This window comes from Nannobrachium achirus (genome assembly GCF_963921795.1).
Source record: "Nannobrachium achirus genome assembly, chromosome: 16".
In the NCBI taxonomy this organism is placed as follows: domain Eukaryota; kingdom Metazoa; phylum Chordata; class Actinopteri; order Myctophiformes; family Myctophidae; genus Nannobrachium; species Nannobrachium achirus.
The window spans coordinates 36,718,044-36,741,631 of NC_137823.1; the positions used below are offsets into that span (position 1 = coordinate 36,718,044).

At 43.0% G+C, this 23,588-nt stretch overlaps 1 protein-coding gene across 1 annotated transcript; it reads left to right on the forward strand.

Annotated features, from left to right (window-relative positions):
• Positions 1-14,460: 14,460 nt before the first annotated feature.
• Positions 14,461-19,748, forward strand: LOC308301268 (peptidyl-prolyl cis-trans isomerase FKBP3-like). Its single transcript, XM_080745191.1, has 7 exons — positions 14,461-14,588; positions 15,004-15,105; positions 16,010-16,108; positions 16,458-16,593; positions 17,223-17,290; positions 18,403-18,500; positions 18,875-19,748. Exons 1-7 carry the CDS (start codon positions 14,484-14,486, stop codon positions 18,927-18,929), a joined length of 663 nt encoding a protein of 220 aa, XP_080601317.1. The 5' UTR covers positions 14,461-14,483; the 3' UTR covers positions 18,930-19,748.
• Positions 19,749-23,588: the final 3,840 nt, after the last annotated feature.

Genomic DNA, 23,588 nt, shown 5'->3' on the forward strand with positions numbered 1-23,588 from the left:
TCTGTTTCATCTGTAGTTTGACATTTTCTTTTTTCTTTCTGCCGGTCTGTGTGTGTGCGCGCGTTTGTGTGTGCGTGCACGCGTGTGTGCGTGTGTGCGTGCGTGCGTGTGTGTGTATGTGTGCGTGTGTTTGTTTGCTTGCTTCTCTCCAACATGGGGCTTATGAGTGGGGGGTAGGGTCACTTGTTCCCAAAGAGGCTCAGTGTGAGAGATTAAAAACTCCATACACACCCACCCACCCACCCACACACACCCACACACACCCACACACACCCACACACACGTACACACACACAAGCACGTGCATGCCTGCACACACGTATGCCGTACATACCCACACATAGGCACATGCATGTAGACACAGGCATACACACACACACACACACACACACACACACACACACACACACACACACACACACACACACACACACACACACACACACACACACACACACACACATGAATTTGGGTTGAACTGGATGCCTGCTGAGCTCTATAAACCCCACCCCATGTGCACGCACACACACATGCACGCACGCACACACACGCACACACACACACACACACACACACACAGAGCATACACACATGGGATAGAGACTTTAAACGGCGTAAACACCCCCCTGTCCCCCAGTGCCAGACAAACAGGAGGATGAAACAGATCTAAACGTTCACCACCTCACTATGGACGCTGCATAAAACTATTGTCCTGGACGCTGTAATAAGAGGGGGCCAGAGAGAAGCGAGAGAGAGAGAGAGAGAGAGAGAGAGAGAGAGAGAGAGATGCTGTACACAACTGAGTGAGTATCAGTGGATGCCAGCAGATCAGATGCCTCCCTCTGTCAGTGATGTGACTCGGATGGACAGAGTCTGAAGAAGAGCATGGGCCGGAAATGTCACTCACTGTAGTTCTTCAATAAAATAAGTTTGGCAGAGGCTCTCTACTCCTGCTCTTTGATCCCGGGTTCACTTCGGGGGCCAGCAGCACCTGTCTTTTTAAAGAGGTCGGACGTGCACCGCTGCTCTCTGATCCAGATGGATGGAGTGCCGGCCCACCTGTCGGAGGGGAGCAGAGGACAGAAGAGGACAGAGAGGATGTGTTCGCGAGAGGAGAGGAAGAGGAGGAGAAGGGCAGCGGAGGAAGAGGGGCTCCTCCTCGGCCAGAAGCAGAAACACCCCGACAACGTTGCCCACCACGGTAGTCCTTTAAACGTCTCGCACAATCCCTCTGTTTTTAATTGCATCACCTTCATCTCCATTCACCAGCAGCATGTTTGGAAGCATGGGGCCGAAATGAATACATTTGTTGGAGAGGCGCTAGACAGTAAAATCCTCAGTGAGACAGTAAAATCCTCAGTGTGAATTTATCTACTTGTATCTGTCTGTCGTTCCATCCGTCCGTTTGTCTGTCTGTCCATTTGTACACACTCTCTGAATTAGATTGAAACTCAAATATCGTCTCTGTGGAAACCTCATACTGTATGTCCAAAGCTGGTATCAGCTCTAGTATGATGTAGGGCAGTGTTTATCAAACGTTTACATTTCAAGGTCTCCCCTTAACTCTGACAGTATACAAATGGAACCAACCGGACCTGTTAGGGTCCATTTGGTTCCATTTGTATACTGTTAAGAGTTACAGACTTGTATGGGTCAATATAGATCCCCATAAAGAAAGTCCCTGGAAATCCACTTTGAGAAACACTGACATAGGGCATTCATTTACAAAAAAACAACAACACAAAAATTCTGAAAATGGAGATAAGAGGTTTCTGGCCGACAGCCATAACAATTTGACAGTGTTGTAGGCTAAGTTTCCACCCTGCTGTTTGATGTTGGGGTGTGGGGTCTGTCTGCTCTGCAGGGACCAGCTGTTCAGTGACCTCTTTACCCTGTTTTCCTCTGCGGGGAGCTGTTATGGGAATGGCCGGGGCAGGGCGGCGGGATTATGTTTAACAACTTGAACCCAGAAAAACAATAAATGTATGGTCCGTGTACTGTAGACCGACCTGCACTGTACACAGACAGGTTCCTCACGCAGGCAGGCCAGAGGAACATCGTTTGTGACCGTTTCTCATCCTAATAATGTTTTGCTCCTGTACCATGCAGGTGGGGGGCATTGTGTGCGGGTAATTGTTGTTTGTTGTTCATCATCGTATCGTTTGCCTTCACACCTTCACACCTGTTTTGACCTACATGTAGGTGCATGAAAGCTTTTTAGACGTGGAACACCTACATACCTTTCAAGCCGAGAACACCTCCGTGTGCAGTTGTTGCTTTACACAGTGGGCTATTTAGAAGGCGTTTTTATAATCGACCTCATGTCTAAATCGGTTAACAGATAACATTTTGAACCCAAGCATCCTTATTGTGGGAGGAGAGGGGGGGACATTAGCCGTAAATAGTAGATCTACAAGCTCACAAGGGGCCCTTGGGAATCCAGTCAACCATAGGGTACGGACATTTTGCTGACAAAAGTCTCCATGTGAAAAACTAGGTGATGTTTACAGTGTCCGCCGTCCGGTGTGCTGTGTGTACTTAACCTCCACTTGATTTATAAAGCATATTCAACATGCCCAGGTGAACCAAAATGCTGTGCAGGTTAGAGCAATACAATGCAAAATGAACAGACATTAGCATAACATACCCATAAAATAGACACAAACGGAACATTAGGACAAGTAAAGGAAAACGTAGGGTGCCAGGCTCAGCTGCCTGTCGCTGAAATCCAGGGAGAAGAAATTTGTCTTTAATAGAGGGTATGCACGTGACATCATCATCATACCCGGAGGTTATGCAGGAAGGCCTGCTGAGTGGCAAAAACTACTTTCTGGCATTGACAGCCCATACATCCAAACAGAAAAGGCCTAAGTGATTGCATTAAATGACGTTAAACTCACTTTTCCACTCGATTTGCCATTCACTTTATGCATGTGCATACCCTCTATAAAGATTTAAAAATAACAGTCGACTGGGCAGTGCTGATGTGTAGGGCCAAGTTATCACTGGTACTTTGTCAAACACTTTTTTGGCTATTTCTGAAACCGTTTAGCCTATAAGTATATGCCCAAACAATATAGCCTCACCAGGTTGAACGTACGTGATTCATGCAGTACTGGTACTGCGATACAAAGCTTTATGTTGCCATTTGAACGGAGCGCTCTGCATGTCTGTGTACATTATCTAGTGAGTGTTCATATTGTATGTTCTACACATTATCAAAGGTTTGCGAACTCCCACAGGTGCTGTGGCTTTCATTATGACTCAAATGGTGTGTGTGTGTGTGTGTGTGTGTGTGTGTGTGTGTGTGTGTGTGTGTGTGTGTGTGTGTGTGTGTGTGTGTGTGTGTGTGTGTGTGTGTGTGTGTGTGTGTGTGTGTGTGTGTGTGTGTGTGTGTGTGTCAGATTTTCATTTTCCACTGTCTTTGTGTGTGTGCCACAGTGCAGTGTGCGTGTGGCCATGTGTGAATGACTGCATCTCTCTCACTCAATTACCAGGTTAACAAGTTCTGTATTATTGAACATTAAAATCTGTTTCTGCATGTCTGCTGTCATATCTCCGTTAATTGTGTTTAATGAAAAGCAAACAATATAGACCTAAGGGCTGTCCACAAGCACTAAACTGTAACTAGAATTACAAAGGTAATGTTTTAATAATCATTCTAAATCAAGTGGATGACAGTACCCCAAATACAACGATAACGTTAAGTGCAGTGGTGAACATGTAGTATGGAGTTAGTCTCTGTGTGTGTGGACAGCCATTTACACACACTTCCTTTTGAGTAACGTGTAAAAAGCATCACATCATCACACATCATTCTTTATCAAACTTCCGGGTCGACAAGAAGTTTAAGGGATCTTTCTTGTTTTTTAGGTTTGGCTGTCACTAACCTTACACAGGGTTCGATGCCATTTAACCATGGACATACAAATATTACCAGAAACAGAGCTAGCTCTAAAATGTATAGTACTAGGAGTCCATTTGGTTCCATTTGTACACACTCAGAGTTATGGGGGTCCTTGAAAACAAAATGTTTTAGAACCACTGTTCTAGTGGAATCCTAATGTGCCACATAGTGTCAAAGTAAATCAGTGTCATATTCTGAAGAAAACCTGGAGACTGACATTCAAGCAAGGACATTATAAATGAAAACAAAATCTCAAATTTGCCAAGGACAAGGACGAGTCTTGCCACGGACACGTTTGTCTGTGTATGCCTGTATCTAGGGATGGAACGATACGCGTGGAGATTTAATTTATCGTGATATCGTCCTCTGTCGCATGCACTGGGATCAATTCATCTTTTATTTGCCGAGCTGCATATCCGGTACCACTTAAAACCTCTATAATTGGTAAAAGGTACTTATAATATACGTACTTGATACAGTCTTTTTTTCCCTCTCTATCAAATGTCTTTGCCAAAAAAATGCCGATCTACAAGCTTTTAGATCGGCAATTCTTTGGCAAATGTTCCGCCCTAGGATAACGGATTTTGATTATCGCAAATCGCAGAGCCTGTACGGAAATATTGATGACCCTAGAGAAGAATTAACCTCGTAAACCGACCAACTTCCGGGAAACGGATTGACATTTCTGGACATCCGGAAGTTAGTGGTTTACGAGGCTTATAGAGAAGAATCGTGAACGCACACACAGGACAATAACAACTGATCTAACCCAGTCTTCTTCTCCTTCCCCCCGTGCAGACGGCAGGAGCTCGACGGCCAGTGGTCTGGACGTGGCGGACCGCCTCACCTACCTGGAGCAGAGGATGCACATGCAGGAGGAGGAGATCCAGATGCTGAAGCTGGCACTGGCCGACGTGCTCAAGAGACTCAACATCTCCGAGGAGCATCAGGCCTCCAGGAAGGGGCCCACAGGCAAAGGTATATGAGGAGAGATGTGTTAGACAATTTTGGTTAGTTAATATCATATCGTTCGATTAATAAATATATATACTGTGCCATGCCACCTGCCACCTTCACCCAGAAGGCCTACTATATTTCCATGCTTACTGTATGTCACTCAGGGATTAAAGCAAAAAAAAATCCCAAGACTGAAATGTATTTTCAGACCATGTCCCAATGCGTGATTTTGCAGCGCACACCAATATTTGGGTTGTTTCCCTGAAGTTCTGAACTGCCTTCACTGAATATGTGTGTGCCAATCCATGCTTCAAGTATCTTCTGAAGTTCTGTTCTATTCTATTGCTACTCTGGACATTTCAAATACTCATATCTTGAAGAAAAGGCTTATGCACACCCAGTTCCTCTCTTAGCAGGTGCGTGGGTAATAGAACATTAGGAGGAGATCTGACTCAAAGACAGACTGACCCGCACACTGCCGCTTGTCCGTTTCAGAGAATGTATTAATAATGTAGCAACATTTCGGTCACCAGACCTTTCTCAAGCTCGTTGCTACAGTCAGTCTGTCTTTGAGTCAGATCTCCTCCTAAATACTCATATCTTGAAATTATAACTGCTTTTTAGTTTGGAGATCATTTGAATAGCGTTTTGCAGATCTGCACTGATCTCAGAAATAGCTCCTATGGAATCCTCAAGACTGAAATCAGTCCCCAGGACTGAGAACTTTAACCCTGTGTCACTGCTAGTGGAAATATACCGAGAGACGACCGTGTCTCTGTCTTGTTGTTATGATCTGGGGGAGGGGCAGGAGCTGAAGCAGATGCATGGACTCCATTTGGTTCCATCTGTACACTGTCTGAGTTATGGGGGTCTGTTGCCCTAGAAATTAAAATGTGTGAGAATCACTGCTATGTGTCTTTCCCCAGCTAACTGTACTCCCCCCCCCCCCCCCTTTCAATCATTCCACTGTTTTATTCATTTTACTCCCTAGGCTTAGCCTTTTCTTATAAATGTGCTATAGCCTATACATTTTTGATATTATTATTATTATATTAAATACAATTTGACTTAACTTGACTTGTGTTGTGTGATGGTCTCACACAGCCAGGCCTGCATCTCTGGCCCTCTCTGCCAGACCCCCCATGTCGACCCCATGCGCTGGTCCCCTGAAGAAGAGCAACACACTGCCCTCTGCTGTCACAACCAGGAACTACAGCGTCTCACCAACACCACCTAAGAGGTAGCACTAACCATAGTGTGTGTGTGTGTGTGTGTGTGTGTGTGTGTGTGTGTGTGTGTGTGTGTGTGTGTGTGTGTGTGTGTGTGTGTGTGTGTGTGTGTGTGTGTGTGTGTGTGTGTGTGTGTGTGTGTGTGTGTGTGTGTGTGTGTGTGTGTGTGTGCCCGTGTATGTGTGCGTGTGCGTGCATGCGCACACATGTTGCAGTGATACGCACATGCATATTGGTACACATACAGATGTGGGGACATAGGTTTATAATTATTTCCTATTAAGCAGAACAATTTACGATTTACAATTTAGGCATTTGGCAGACGCACTTGATCCAGAACACTATAGTGCTGCTTAATGCAGCCCTTATTGATCCAACCATCAATGCAACCATTCCATGTCATTAGTTTGATAGGATATAGTTTCACTGATGCAGAGTGAGTAGACAGTAGTTTGTGTACTGTTTACTTTCCCATTGTATTTTTAATTGTGAAACACTTCTGTTTTTTCTATTGATTTTTTGTATGTTGTGTAGCAATTTGGTCGACCCTGGTGGTTTTAAAATGTGCTCTAGAAATAACATTGACTTGAATATATGGATAGGACTTAAGGCCCACGCATACTCCACTTTTAGGTGATAATGTTATCCCCTTTTAGGTGGAAACGTTATGGCTAAAAGGATAACACAAAAAAAGTCCTGGGGACTTAACATTTTGCCATGTGCTATTTACATTTCTGACAACAGTAATCAATGAATAATATATTCAATTAGCATTAGTGAGGACCAATTATATGAAGATACGTTTGAGAATAGGTTACATTCAGCTTAACCAACTCCATGGCATGATAAATAACTGTTTATTTCGGATCCGTTGAACAAACGAAACGGATAAGAAGTTGTAAAATAGAAAATGGCTTGAAAAGGCGTATAGGGCAGGCTGAAGCCAACCCTATTTAAGCACAAAATAAAATATCAAAACGGAACAAAAGAACTCAGTTTCATACTTTGGTTTAACAGACTAATGTCTAATGTGAAAGAGGCAATAGACAGAAATGTTCTTTTTGCTTTATGCTTCAGTGCAGTGAGCGTGAAGAGCTCTGCAGGAAGTGGGAAGGACAGTCCCAAGACTGTCAAATCACGGCCCACCTCCGCAGCTTCCACCACAAAGAAAACCCCGGAAAGGTAACTGTCTGTCTGTCTGTCTGTCTGTCTGTCTGTCTGTCTGTCTGTCTGTCTCTCAATCAAACTGTCTCACTCTCCATCTGTCTGCCTCTCTGTCTCTCTGTCTGTCTGTCTGTCTGTCTGTCTGTCTGTCTGTCTGTCTGTCTGTCTGTCTGTCTGTCTGTCTGTCTGTCTGTCTGTCTGTCTGTCTGTCTTGTCAGTGATGGATTCTGAGCTACGGTTAATTCATTGGGAGTTTAGAAACATATATAATTTGGAAACAGAATCCAATAAATGTATTGTTCAAAAAGAAAGTAAGAAAGAAAAGGAAGCAAAATAACAGACATGGTTCAGTAGTAGTACATTCAACCGTCCATGACCCTTTCTGATTCAAATTTACAAGAGCTCTCTCTCTCTCTCTCTCTCTCTCTCTCTCTCTCTCTCTCTCTCTCTCTCTCTCTCTCTCTCTCTCCCCCTCCATGTAGCAGCAGTAAGACTAAGGAGCCTGCAGTGAGTGTGGGTAAGAAAACACTTAGTTTATTTCCTCGCAATCATCTTTTTTTTCTCCAGTCAGTAACTGGCAGCGTTCACAGCTTCATAAAAGGACCCTTGGGCAGCAAATGGCAAAAGTGAAATGGGAAACAGCTGCCGTCTACTTCAGCCTGGTGCTGTCAGATAGAAGTCATTTTTCATACAACTGACATTGCCTATTGCAGCTAGCATAAAAAACGACATGTTTCGCATTTATTGTTTCCTGCCGGAAAAATATTTTCACAAACAGAATTCACAAACAGTTTGGCCACACAAAAAGAATTGGGGATGTGCAAATGTGGATTATGAAATGTGACATGTATTTAAATTGTATTCATTGTATTGGCTGCCACACATAAACTAACGTATTATCTGCATGTGTGTGTGTGTGTGTGTGTGTGTGTGTGTGTGTGTGTGTGTGTGTGTGTGTGTGTGTGTGTGTGTGTGTGTGTGTGTGTGTGCGTGCACGCACACGTGCGTGCGTGTGTGCGTGCTTGTGTTTGTTATGTGCAGGATCGAGGCGAGTGACTCAGTGCAAAGGTAGGCCTCCTTCTTGACAGCATATAGGCCTACCTCCTCTGGCTACAACATTCCTTAATAATCCCCCCACCAGTACATGATTACAGGAAACAACCGTGACTCAACCTCCACATCTGTGCAACAATAAAAGGTTATTTGAGAGCATGAAGCATGTGACGTGACCTCCTGTTTCATTCTATTTCTTCATACGTGTCTACATCTCACTGTGACCTCTGTGCCCCCGGTCAACCCATGTGAACCCGCCCGTCACCCCCACCTGTGCTCCAAACATTACCCCCACTGTACCTGCATGTTCCACCTCTCCGCCAAATGACCTCCGCTTTCTCCGCTCGCTCCTCAAAACAACACACCCTCCCTTCTCTGTTCCACACACCCTTCTCCCCTTCATTTTACCTTCACTTAGTGACTATGCAGATTTATCTGAGCCCCCTCACAAGAAGGACTGGGTCTTCTGAGTCCGTCGTCGTGGTCCCCGCCGTGCCCGCCGGCACCGGGCCGGAGAGCGCGGCCGCCGCTCCCCTGGCCAAGGCGGGCGCCAAACCCCAGACGCGGAAAACGGCTCCAACCTTCACCTTGAACCTCCAGAAGACCACGACCAGTAGCCAGAGCACACCGGTGGACACGGCTAGCTACAAAAGCCCCCTCAAGTCCCCCAGCCAGTACTTCCAGATCTGTTACTGATGTTCCCCTCAAGTCCCCCAGACAGTACTTCCAGATCTGTTACTGATGTTCCCCTCAAGTCCCCCAGCCAGTACTTCCAGATCTGTTACTGATGTTCCCCTCAAGTCCCCCAGACAGTACTTCCAGATATGTTACTGATGTTCCCCTCAAGTCCCCCAGACAGTACTTCCAGATCTGTTACTGATTTGCAGCGACAGGTGGCAGGAAGTACTGTAGCGTTACACACACTAACTTAAAGGGGAATTTCAGACGTTTTACCACGTTAATCTGATGATGATGATATCCATGAACGATCCGTAATTCTTTTCCCTCAGTCCACAGCAGCTCTGACCACGAGCGGTGGGATTTATTTCTGAATCTTATTTGTATCCCTCGAATTATTATTATTATTATTTTTCATCTGACTTTCATAATGGCTGAAATGTCTCGGAAGAGTTTCTTGTCTGTGCTGCACCTATAACAAGGCGAACTAATAGTCACCTCCCATCTCCGGTCAGTTCTAACTCGGTAGAAAGTGTTTTTCTTTTCTTCGCCTCTACCACTTGTTAATGGATGGAATAACATCAGATTGCCATAAGAAAAGATTAAGAAATACTTAATTGTGTGCGTGTGTCTCGCACTGAAAATAGCCATTGTTGAGTGTGTGTGATGTATGATGTGATGTTGTTGTGAGCTTGTAGATCTGCTATTTGCGGTGCACGACACTGTATAGGCCACTCTTCAAGGAAGGGTTAGAGAGGGGGTGACACAGGGCCGGGCCCTGCATTCCAATGCACTACGAATTCACTTCCTCGACCACTTAAACCTCAGATGACATTCCTTTAGTAACCGGAAGTCGAGCCACAGAGTAGAAACGATACAGATACGTGATTTTTGTGTAGTCTAGTGGTTCTCAGTCAAAAGTGGGGTCCAGGGACGCCCATGATTCCTTGAGGGGTTAACAAACGGACCCTTACATGTCTGTAACTCTGAGAGTGTACGAATATGAATGGTTCCATTTGTACACTCTCAGAGTTATATGGGGTCTCTCGAGACAGACTGCTGGCTCACACTATGTTTAAATGCTTCCTCCAAGCAGTCCGTGGATGGATTTGTGTAAAGGTGCAACCCATATGCCCTGTACTGTATACAAATGGTGCTAAATATCACTAAAAGTGCAGGTTCTTTGGCTCCTAAACATAAGGTAGCCTCTTTTGATGTTATGACCTATCTAAACCACTTTCAACCTGGTGTCTCTATTTTGGGCATGTCAAGGTGAACATATTCTATGATGTTCAGACGTGAGTGAAAATATTCAAAAATAGCATGCGACGATCGGGCTTAGTAGTTAAATGTGCTTCATAACTCTAGCAACTCCAAAATGGTGCTATACAGAACCTTTAGAGGTGCTTAAACTGAGCTGAAGAGCCAGCAGAGAACCTCTAAAGAACCATACAGCTTCTTACAGTACAGCACCCAACCTCCCTAAAGAACCGCTGCAGTGTGTGTGTGTATACTGATGATGGTACAGTAGAACACACTTTCCATGCAGTTCTCATGCACATCCTCTTTCTTGTCCAATTTTCAGGTGAAGGATCCCCAAATGAATGAAAAGATATTGGGATAGGAACCCCCATCATTTGTGTTATTTGTATTGTTAAACAACAAAAGAAAAAGAAAAAAACGAAATTATTCCACATTTTACACTTTTTGATTATATGCTCTGGTCCGTTTTGTGTGTATCAGGTGGTTTTGTCCAGACAGAATGCCTGATTTGGTTTTGAACTGAACTTTTACCATGGATGTACATTTGTACAGTACGAGTGTGACCATTTTACAGCAGTGTGAAACTTATATTTTTTCTTTATGGTGTGAAACTGAGTGATTGAGATTGGCAATGTTTGAGGCTTTTATAGATTCTGATAATGGCAAGTTTGGGATGTTTTCACTGCATTTCCTGTCATGTTCATTGACTGCAGCATAGATCAGCCATATGCCTGTAGTCTTACCTGTTATTGTGATCCATTATGAGATGTCTGTCTGAACGTAATCCCCTCTGTATGTTATGTCTTTAAATTATATTTAGCATTCGTATTTGTTGTTGGTTGTCAATACATCCCTTGTCCACCGTGCAATGGATTGACCATATTCATACAGCGGCCATTTTGTTCTTACATCGTACTCAGAGGGTGGGGAAACTGAGTATGACATAAGAGCAAAAAATGGCCTTGGTGGGAAACAGTTGGAGTATTGTGTTTTTCATTACTGTGTGAATTTCTCTCTGACCCTTATTCGATTCACACTCAGTTTTCAATTCATTAGCTGGTGATGGTGCATCGAGGCTGTCCAATAAATGTTCCGAAATTAGTCCAAAAAGGCTTGTTGTCATTTGTACTTTTTCAGTAACAAAAACAGAACCCACAGGACGCAGTCACACATCAATCTCCTGTGCTATATGAATGAACAGTGGTGTAAAGTAACTGCGTACATTTACTCAAGTGCTTTACTTCAGTTTTTTACTTTGGACTTTTACTTGTAAGGGTGCATACACACCAAAGTACCTATGAGAGTGGATTCCCCATTCCGCCCATGCATTTCAATGAGAATGGAGCGTTTTTCTGCAGAAATCCTCTACTGGCATGAAACCGCTCCTTTCTCATTGAAATGCATTGGCGGAATGGGGATTCCACTCTCATAGGTACTTTGGTGTGTGTGCAGCCTAACACAAGTATCTACCTTGTGGCATTGCTACTTTTACTTACTAAATTTCCTTTTACATTTAAGTACTTTTTCCACGACTGAACAAACCCAGTCACAGTCACAGAACAATCAGCAGTATGACCGTGACTTAAGCATTCAGCACTGCTGAACAAGGTGACATGCTCTGGTTGTTATCTCGGGTCCATTCCCAGGGATATCTACAGCTAGGCAGCTGCCCAAACACAGGAGACAACAGAGAAAATGACAGATAGAAAATATTATTTCTATTATGGGGCAGGTACATGTCCTGTCCTGTCCTGTCCTGTCCTGTCCTGTCCTGTCCTGTCCTGTCCTGGCATGATATGTAAGCCATTTACCATGAGAGGGAGTGGGTTGTTGGCTGATTTACCACTGTTTCAGGGTTGTGGCACGAGGCGAAGCCACGACCCTCGAATGGTAAATTGCTTTTCTACCACTTCTACCACATAAATGAAAGAACACAGTTGTAACTTGCAAGGTTATTTAGTTACAATCGTTAATTGTTTCAGTGGGCGGGGTCCATAAGCCAACTCAAGGTTGTTGACTGATTTACCACTGTTTTAAGCCAATCAGAATCTAGTATCTGAACATGTGACTACAAAAGGTGGTCTGTTCATCACATACAAGATTAAACCATTCGTTGCTACCCGTATCACGATAGATAAATAGACATGGACAGACAGACTGGTCGATCCCAAAGGACATTCCAGTAATCGGTAATAGACATACACAGGAAAGGTGAGTATGGTATAACAATGCTAACTTGAAACAGAATAAGTAGAATATACAAGCACTAAAAAATGTAATAGAAGTACAACCCACTGACTGTAGGCATGTAATATGTATATAGGCTATATACACAATGCTAAGTAGATGAAATTAAGTAAAATCCAGAAATTATCCACCCCACCATCATAATTAAAGCATTGACCGAGCCCTCACGCGTCAAACTGTCCAAAGGTTATGGCAAATGATAGAATGACATATCGACCAATTAGAAGAGGGGGCACTTCCTGTTTGGTGAAGGAAGTTTAACGCTTCGCCACACGCTGTTTTACGAAAACTCACGCTTTTGATAGCTTTTCATTGTTAAGGTGTCTACACTGTCTTGTGTATGCTGAGCGAATTTGATGTGGATCGGATTATCCGAGGAGTTTGTTAAAGTACAACCCGTTAAAATGTGCCACTGTGGACTCATGTGTGTGCCATAGTGCCATAGTTAATCTGTGTCATACCCATTCTGGAGAAAACATAGAGACTGACATTCAGTAGTTGGACAAAACCAAGTCTTGCCACGGACACATTTGTCCGTACGGACATATTGATGACCCCTGTGTGCAGTGCTCGGGCCCTAAAAATGTTAACAGACTGCTATGTGTGTTGTCTGTTGTCCTGTATGCTTTAATGGTAGTGTAGTGCAGACTATAGAATCATACATGGGCAACTGGCGGCCCAGGGGCCACATGCCTCCCCCACCTTCACTTAATGCGGCCCACAGGTTAATATTGGAATACTGATATATTATTGATTTCAGCGGTTACAATTCCAAACATGCAAACACGATTACTTCAGTCTATATTAGTAGCTTAATGACTAGTAGGCCTACTAGTCTGTTATATGTCATATGTATTTGTATTTAAGTTCATAAAGTTAACATAAGAAGTAAGAACATGTAAATGCATTTGCAATTAAATACACATTTTACTCTTCAGGATTCCAATTCAAAAATAGCTAAAAAATAATTCAGGATTCTAATTCAAAAGATCTTGAATTGGATCTACAAGCTCAAAACATGTCACGTGCGCTTTGAGCTTGTAGATGAGCTATTGTTGACTGTATATGCATTGTGTCCCTCTGGAGTGATATGAGTGTGAAACTATAGTGAAATCATGAAAGTGCCCACACCCCTGCTATAGATGAATTGTTTAGTCAGGGAATTTTAGTTTTTTAAGTTTTTAATAAAACCCTGGGAATAAATTCCTTACCCAACAATTTCTTCACCAATGTGTTGGTAAAGGTGTCTAGTAACATATCTAACAAATATTGAAATTCAACATCCCTAGCAAAATATTTGACAGCTAGGGTAATTCTGGGTCTCATTCACTCGGTACTATAAGGGAAAAAAATCACTCCCAAAAATATGCTTTAAGTAGCATGTTAGGGGTCTAATTAGGTGTTTTTAATTATTCTGAATCCATTGCAAGCATTTGTTTTGCACGAAAAACATTCATTGGGCCAAAATCAGACGCAAAAAAACAATGGTTTAGTGATGAGTCATCACTTTTCACAAGGTGTATGGGGTCCATTTTTGGCCCAAGGAATGTTTTTTGTGCAAAACAAATGCTTGCAATGGATTCAGAATAATTGTGTGATTTTTTTCCCTTATAGTACAGTGTATAGTCAGTGAATGAGACTCAGAATTACCCAAACATTTTCCTAGAGATGTTGAATTTCAATCTTTGTTAGATATGTTACACCTTTACGAACACATTGGTGAAGACATTGTTTGGTAAGGAATTTATTCCCAGATTTGACAGTTATTCTGCTAATTTTCCCTCACTATTTATTATAAAACACACAATGTTTTGAGTAGAGAATAGAGATGGATAAACAGTGGGCCGTAGTAGTACCCAGGACCAACAGTAGGGGGCAGCAATACTCCAAACACCCAAATATACGTCCGGAAACTCCGAGGAAAAAGGACTCCAAACAAGAAAGGGAAAAGGTTGAAGTTGAGCCAGTTGAGTTTGACGTCCAAAATGGCGGCCGAACCAACTCGAGAGTGGAGCGAGGAGCAGCTCAAAAATGACGATTTGGGCAAAAAGGACATCATCAAGTTCATTCAGGACAACGCAGCACACTCGGTATGTTTCGCACTCTTATCATGTTTTACTCGCGTGTTTCCTTGTGGCGCAGTTTTAGCATGCTGCGTGCATGCACTTGCATGACTGGCAGCTGCGCCGAAAATGGCAGATCTGCAAGCTCACAGCGCCTCCCGTCCGACACGTGCTGTGGGCTTGGAGATTTGCTGTTTCCGCAAGGCTTTACGCCGCATTGCTGCACCCCAGCTAGCACGTAGCTAACGGCATGCTGTAATGAGAACAATGCTGCATCATACAGACATGATGTTCTTGTCCTGATGTTCACCCCAGTTAACCCCGGTGTGTCCCTATTTTGGGCATGTCGATGTTTTTGGTGCTGTGTACTTATTGTTCGAAATAAAAATAAAATGTGGACAACGTGTTTAATTTACCACCCCGTTCCCTTTTTTCTCTTCAGTTTCTTGTGGAGCACAAGTTGATGGGAAATATAAAGAATGTTGCCAAAACGGCTACTAAAGATCAACTGATTGAAGCTTACACCGCGTTGTTTGATTGCAAGGTAAGATGCAGATTGTGACAAAAGTGCATGCTTTTTAGTGTTTTTTTTCCTGGCAGATAATGTCAATTGTCATTTTGAGTCTGACCTGTGGTTCTGTGAATTATTTTATTGTCTTGTAGCCTATATTACAGGCCGGAAGTGAGTTTTAAGATATCACTCTTATAATGAGCAATAGAAGCTCAGTGTCACATCGCAATGCGTTGTGTATTTGTAAATATGCTATTTTTTTATGATCTAAATTAAAATTACAGTAACTCCAAAAGGTTTCATGAATGCAAAATCATGTTCCTTGATAAGGGTTATTTAATTGGTTAATTCAAATGACAAATCTTTAAAAAGGAAAACGGTTCAGAAGCTGGTTCATTGAACTGTTGCAAGTTGCAACCTATTCTGTTGCACTGGGTAGGTGTCATACTTCTTAATACCAGGGGTTAACGTTCTCAGTCCTGGGGACTGATTTCAGTCTTGAGGAATCCATAGGGGCTATTTTTGAGATTAGTGCAGATCTGCAAAAACATAAGGGGGAGTAGCAATGAATGACAAAGTCTTCAAAACGCTGTCAAGTGATCTCCAAAGTACTAAAAAGCACGTATAATGTAAAGACATGGGTATTTGAATTGGCCAGACTAGATATAGAATGGAATTGGCCAGACTAGATATAGAATGAATCGTGGATTGGCTTGGCGCGCACACAGTCAGTGAAGGCAGTTCAGAACTTCAGGGAAACACCCCAAATATTGGTGTTTCAAAGATCACATATTGGGATATGGTCTGACAATGTTAAGTCTTGGGATTTATTTTGCCTTTAACCCCTGTAATACACGTCGGAGGTAAAAGTAGTTAAGCACAGCTGATGAAAGTATATGTAAATATATGACTGTGTGCATTGTGTGTCACTTTGCAGAAGTTCAAAGGCACTGATCCAGTTGAAGACGTTTCTGAGCAGCTTAAAGCTGTGAAAGTGGAAGATAAACCCATTGAAGTCAAAGAGGAGGTTTATGAGGTACTGGTCCACGTTTGAGATGGCATGAACTCACGTGCACACATGATGTATAGTCATTATATAACATGGAGCCGGAGGACACATCTTGCGTGTTAATTTAGTGTACAGTGATTCTAGGACCCCCATTTTGGTATGCCCTCTTGGCCATGGACCCCCATAGCACCGACCGTAACAGACCATTTGTACCCTGTACAAGTTACAGATTTGTTAAGGGTCCATTTGATTTCATTTGGCTTGAGACCCCTCTGGAGGACCCTGCTTTAAGAACTACTGCTCGTAAATTCTGTTATCTGACTGTCTGAGCTAAAACCTCAAAATGTAATCTTTACATTGACATTGCTTTTCCCAGGGCCCACCCAGGTTCATCAAGTCGGTGCTGAAGAAAGGCGACAAGACCAACTATCCAAAGAAAGGTGAAACTGTGAGTTGCTGGTACACTGGAAGCTTGGAGGACGGCACCGTGTTCGACACCAACATTCCCTCAAGTATGACAACCTTTACATCTAGCAACTCTTCCTATTCTTTTATACATCTCACACTGTACATTTTATGTGATTGCAATAGGGAACATATTGTTACTGTCACAAAGGAAAATTAAAGATTTATTTTTGGGCTTTTTATGCCTTTATTTGATAGGACAGTAGACTGACAGGAAATGGGGAGAGAGATGGGGAATGACATGTGGAAATGGTCGTCCGGATCGGGAATCGAACCGGTGACGTCAGCAGGCCTAGTATGTGGTATGCGCCTTGACCACTAGGCCAGCGGGCGCCCCGTCACAAAGGAAAATTTCAGGTCATTTGGGACTCAACCTTAGATTCTTTACCCCTTATTTCATGTTTATAATTGTTCTACAGGTCGTGTATTCTTAATTACATTGGGCCTTCTTGATTATGGGCCTCTTAGTGAAATGAAGACTTAAAGAGATGCTTTACATGCAGCATACAGTTGTTGAAGTACTTTGATGTGTTGAACGTGGACAACAACCGATCATAAAAAAAACTGACGCTGAAAATAAAACTCGCCAATCCTTCTGATCTTTGCAGTCTCTTTTCCCTGGTGGCGATGGCCCCTATCCTGTTAATCGTTCTCTACCTTCTTTCACTGTCTGCAGCGGCCAGAAAGAAGAAGCAGAGCAAGCCTCTCAGGTTCAAGATCGGCATGGGACACGTGATCAGAGGAGTAAGTGATTATTTCGGCTGCTCGTCTGGCTTCTCCTCTGGGAAGTTTACAGTTGTTCTGGTTCAAATAGTTGATGCCCGATTTATACGTGTCGTGCACCTAAAATGGCAGACCTACAAGCTCGCAACGCGTCACCGTGTGAGACGACGTGAGCTTGTAGGTCTGCCATTTTAGGTGTGACACCTGTGCGCAATTAATGGTCTTTCGATATGCCCTGCCTTTAGTCATCGCTACCAATTCTTCTCTAACCACTTTGTGTTTCTATTGGCACTCGAACACCTCACACAGTACCTCCTCATCACAGGGTTGTTCATCATTTAGCGAAGCCCTTATTGTTGAATATCTTACTTTTCTGCACTCACTAGCATGTGGCTGCACAGGTGGCTCCTCAGATGAGCAACTTTATCTACCATAAGGGCAGGAAAAAAATAAATGTGGCAGGAAGCTAATGCTATTAAATAATATTTGCTTAATCTGAACATCCTCGTAAAAAGAAAGTGGATGGACGTAACAACAATCCAACTTGCGAGCTTCAATGGTCTGGTTGGTCAGGCTATATCTGCCTTGTCCTGCCCTGGTTCTGCCTTTTTTTTATGTTGAATTTGCTAAAACATAATTTTTGGAGAAATAAAAACATGCTGAGTCACTAATACTGCCACTGAGCAGCTTACTGAAACCAAGTTTTAAATTAGAATTAAACACAGAGAATAATAATACGAAGCAACTGAATTAAAATGGTAGTGGATGGAGTGTCCCACCAAGACACAGCAACCAATGGATGTGAAGAGGGGGCGGGACAACGGGCAACTTGGCAAAGGGTGAATTATCTGAGCAGTCTGCAGCGTCACACGTCGCCCTCTTGGTATTAACCTCTACTCCCCTCCTTTTTACCCAAGCCTCACTTTCAACAATGTTCAAAAGTGAAGGTTGCACACGTTCAGCTGGTTGCTGGTCCTGGACAAAGAGTAACATTTTATTTTTAATGAAAAGAATCTGCACCACTGCAGCTTTACTCCAACAAATATTTTGCTTGCCACAGTTTGGCCTCCAGGTTTCAACAATGCTCACCTTTTCATGATGTCAATAATAATTGTATACATTGTTTTTCGCAGTGGGATGAGGGCATCCTAACGATGAGCCGGGGAGAAACAGCCAGACTGGAGATTGAGCCAGAGTGGGCCTATGGAAAGAAGGGTGTTCCTGACTCAAAGTATCCTTTTGCTCAGTGGTGGAAAGAACTTCAGTACTGTACTTTGATGGTCCAATTTGTTTAAATTGCACATCCTCCCTTAATCAGATATGAACCCTCCATCTTCATAACATTTTGTTTTTGAGTGCCTCAGCTCTAGGAAAAAAAGCACATGCACTCCGGTAGCTGTCTATATTTAGATCTAAATAACAATATTCTGCACATTTCTTTTCATTTAGAAGTAGCTTTGACCATTCTAACTTCTGTGCTGCATTGTACACATTTAGATCTAAATTACAATATTCTGCACATTTCTTTTAGAAGTAGCTTTGACCATTCTTATGTGTTGCATTGTACATAGATTCCCTTTGCCTCCTTAACCTAGATTCCACCAGAATCCCCCCCAACGCAAAACTAATTTTCGAGGTGGAGCTTGTGGCTGTGGATTAGCAGAACAAGCTTCTCCAGCATGCAATACACGAAGGTGGAGGAAAGTTGTCACTAGGTGGTCATGCTTGAAAGATAAAAGAACTTTTTTTATTTTTTATTTTGATATGTTTTGCCAGGTTGCCTGGTTTGTTTCTGCCTTGTCTCATTTATTGTTACAGTATGTTATTATTTGACATGTTAGGCCATGCAAACTTAATTGACTGTTTAACAGATGCACGTAATCACTTGCACTTAAAGTAAATAAAACTTCCTCATAGCACATGGTCCACTGGTTAGTCTCTATAGCTGATGCACCATCCTGTGTAATGTAATGTTTGGGGCCCTGATTGCCTCAACAATCGATTGGCTTCATACATGATCATGCATGCCTTGTATTTCAGTTCTCATGATAGTCAAATTAATGTTTGCACACCTGGGGAACTTCAACACGGGTCATCAGATAAAAAGTCAACCTTGAATGGAGTGAAACTCCCACACAGTCTTCTGGCTAAATCTCAAACTTAATTGCTGACTTTCGGTCAGCAGACCATCAGATGGTCATTCCTGCTCCCCATGTGTCTCTCGGTCCATTGACTATTTTCTGGCCAAAAAGAATCCTTTAAGCAGCCAATAAAATGTGTATGGCCTTGGTTAAAGAAGAGGTAAACTGTGTTTATGATTGTCCTTTCTTGCATGGCCAACATGTGATGCTTGTTAATACTGTACATATGAGGCACTCTGAGAAATGAACCACGTTGTTTTTCCTGCCTTTTGCATGTAGACTGTAAAGACAAATACCTGTTTTTGGGACTTGAATAAAAATTGATTTTATTGCTGAAACGAAGCCACCGGTATCCAATGCTTCTCAAGACTAGAAATGCCATTGAAGAATTAATTTAGCCTGTTTCCCCCCCACCACCACCATATCCAGTTATTACACTGGCCTTCTTGACATTTAGCTGACCAGCCCACTTCCACTGGCCAAGGCTTTGCTACCTAAACAAAAGAATGATTTATATTCTACCCAGACCGCCATGCAACTCTCACCTAGCCTAGCCAAAGATATTTAATTTATGAAGATGGCTCAACTTCATTGGATCCACTAGAGTGCGACATTGTACACAAATCCTACAAATAGACTCCTAAGTGGGCAATCTCTTGCATGTCCTGTTTACTGGTCCTCCCACAAGAGTGTTGGGACAGATAAAGAGCAATAATAAAGTTGATTTTGTTGTGTCGCTGAAAAAAGCCACTTTAGTATGACAATTTTGTTAATATATGATGAGGCTTGTGATGATTGGGTCCAATATTTAGTTCAGTGACTCTTGCTTCTGAACTATTATTTTACGCTGTGTTCACATTAGCGCTCTCATTGTAAATGAATAGACTCCATGCTTCCGCCTCCTAAAAAGGTATCCACCTACGTCACGCAGAAACGGGAAGTACCGGTCTGTTCCGCCCTCTTGCTATCGCCCTCTTGGGCCTAGCACAGATAAACAATCCACCCATGTTAAAACAAGGTGGAGATCTACACTGCAGTTTGTTGGCTGCATTATAGTGTGGCCAAGCCAGGGTAACTCTTACCATGCATAGCCATGAGCCTGAGAGGCATCAACTAGCCTATTATAATGTATATCCCAGTAACCCAACGGTTTACGGTTTGAATCCTGTGTGCTGTGGCTGTTAACTGTTACCTACAGTATAGCTATATCTCACATTATTTCAGAGGAGAGAATTCATTACATTATTGTTATTTGTTTTAAGTCTGATTCAAGCTCTGGTGATCAGACTATCGGTCATATTGGGGTGTGTGTGTGTGTGTGTGTGTGTGTGTACGTTCAATAGAGGTATGTGGTATCTCAAGACTGACACTGTCACCCAGGGCCTAAATAGACTATTTCCATACCATAAGTAGGCTACACCAGTGTTTCTCAACCTTTTTTCTGCATGGGCACACTTTTCATGTCCCAAGAATCCATGGGCACACCAACTTAATACAGGGGTGTAAATATCGTCACTGTCGGGAAGAAACCTTGTATCTCCAAGTTTCAAATGTGCAGTGAAACCAGCAGATCTACAAGCACGCAACGCCTCGCACCACAAGGCGTTGTGTGCTTATAGATCTGCTGTTTTCACAAGTTTAAATCATTTTTAAAATGATAAATACAATACTGGCTTTCAAGCAGTTTCAAGGGGCACACTTGACCCTTCTCAGGGGCACACGAAAGTTCCCCAGGCACAGTGGTTGAGAAACACTGCGCTACAAGGTATCGGAGCTCGCCCTTGCTGCCCAATTGTTCACATCATCTATGTCAGTGAGTGAAAACGAAAACTCAAGTGACTGGTCAAATAGACTATACCTGTTCATTGTATTTGTCTTGTCTGTATTTTATTTAATGCAATTACTTTTCCTCTCATACAGTGCTACATACTGATAAATAGCCCATTCCATTCTGTAATAGACTGTAAGGGCTCAAGGGATCCTCTCTTACTAGTTGGGGGCGTTAGGGATATTTTGCGCTATATTAGTCTAAAAGCGCTACATTTTGCACAGATGTAGCCCAGGGCATGCTCTAATGATTTAGCTATGGCGCACGTGTCGGCGACCTTCGGGGTCGTCACAGCGGCCAAATCAAGTTGGGCTCCCATCAGCTTTAAGTAGGATGTGAGGGGTCTAACTAGGGGTTTGTCATGATGCTGAATCCATTGCAAGCATTTGTTTTGCACAAAAAACATTCCTTGGGCTATAAATGGCCCTAGAAAACGCCCACAAAATGGTGAAAAGTGATGACTCATCACTTTTCATCACTAAACCATCGTTTTCTGGGGCCATTTATAGCCCAAGGAATGTTTTTTGTGCAAAACGAATGCTTGCAATGGATTCATCATCATGACAAACCCAAATGTTTTTCTGGGTATTTTCCTCCTGTATAGAAAGTCGATGGGAGCCCAACTTGATTTGGCCGCTGTGGCGACCCCGAAGGTCGCCGACTCGGGCGCCCTAGCTAAATCATTAGAGCATGCCCTGGGCTACATCTGTGCAAAGTTTTGCGCTTTTAGACTAATATAGCGCGAAATGGCCATGTTATCTCCCTAACGCCCCCGACTATACCACCACCTACATCAGGGTTCCCCAATAGGCGGCCAGTGGGCCATTTGCGGCCCGCGGGGGGCTACTGTCTGGCCCCCACCAACCCCAGTAATAATAAGAGCAGCAACAACACTAGTATATCGTCGTTGTCAGGTGGAAATCTCGTATCTCCAAATTTGTATGTTCTTTTGCAAATCATACAAGGCCGTCGCACAAAAGTAGTGAAAACAGCTGTGTGCTTATAGATCGGCTGTTTTCACTAGTTAAAAGCATTTTTAAAATGATAAATGCAAAACTAACTGTTTTGGGCATACAAGATTTTCACCCGACAACGACGATATCTGAACTGTCGCTGGAGTAGCCGGAACGCCACCGTCGCCCCCTGCAATGTTGTGGCCCTCGGCTTGGTACCCTGGACATAATTCGGCCCTTGGGGAAAACTAATTGGGGAACCCTGACCTACATGATGCACTCAAGTAGCACTGCTGAGTCAACTCAATATTATGACTTTTGAATCAATAATTTACTGAACTCAGGGGTTCCCGGTGGATCACAGAGTAGAGCAAGCGCATTAGCCTATCAGATAAATATGGCAATAGTCCTCGCAGCTGTGACCAGTTCAAAATCAAACCGAGCCTCTTGACTTTACTGCATCTCATGCCCTCTCTCCCGCCTTTCCTTAACCTCGCCTCAACAGGCGTTGGTGTTCGTTCACAACAGGCCGTTTGGAAACCACTACAGCGGCGTAGCTTTGATTTGGTTCCCCCCGTTTGTTTCCCCAATCCCTATTAAAATGCTCGAGTAGCCTAGTGTAGTCTTGCCAGTCGCTACGAGTTGGACTAAAAGATGCATATACCAAACACATTTTTCAAAAGCAGAACTACTCCGCATCAAGGAGTTTATTAGGTAGGCCCTAAAAGTATGTCCTTGAGCGCAGGGGAATTATTTAAACTGAATCCAGTTGATCTTTCCGGCCAAATTGTAGTCTTTGAGTACTACAAGATGACGTGTTACAACCCCGAAAAGTGAAGTGATCCCAGACCAGCCTTTCCTCAACTTCACTGTCTTACAACAACAACAATATATATATATTTTTAATAGAAGAAATAGCTCTATACTCAGTCACCTTTTGGGAGAAGATATGACAATGTTGATAGTAGGTGTTATCAGTAGGCCTATATGCGTATGGTTTGAACGAATGGCTTATTTTTAGAAGCAAACAAAGACAGTGGGGGAGGAGAAGACGTGCAGTGTTGTCGGGAGCTTGGTAAAACCTTCTGTGTGATGTTGTAGCCATTGGTGTTATAATGGTATGCAATAACAAGTTTAGATATATATTTTTCAAGGAATTGTAGTGCGTACTGTTATTATAAATTCACATTTTGACCAAATTGATGACTGACAGTGCCATGAAGTCAGCCAAGACCCCCAATTTAGATATTAATGCTTGTCACTATAATGCTTTTTGCCTCTGCCACATTGTTTATCTTCTAGCTTTTATATGGAAAAAGAGTAGGTTCAGTTAGTTTTCACTTATCTCATTCTCTACTGTTCCCTATAACCTTTTGCAAAGTGACATAAAGAGAAGG

What these genes read in the sequence shown, in the direction of transcription:
- LOC308301268 (XM_080745191.1), top strand. Translation starts at nt 14,484, where the DNA reads ATGGCGGCCGAACCAACTCGAGAGTGGAGCGAGGAGCAGCTCAAAAAT. An exon ending in AGGACAACGCAGCACACTCG is followed by an intron (nt 14,589 to 15,003) that starts GTATGTTTCGCA and finishes TTTTCTCTTCAG; the next exon opens with TTTCTTGTGGAGCACAAGTT. An exon ending in TCAAAGAGGAGGTTTATGAG is followed by an intron (nt 16,109 to 16,457) that starts GTACTGGTCCAC and finishes TGCTTTTCCCAG; the next exon opens with GGCCCACCCAGGTTCATCAA.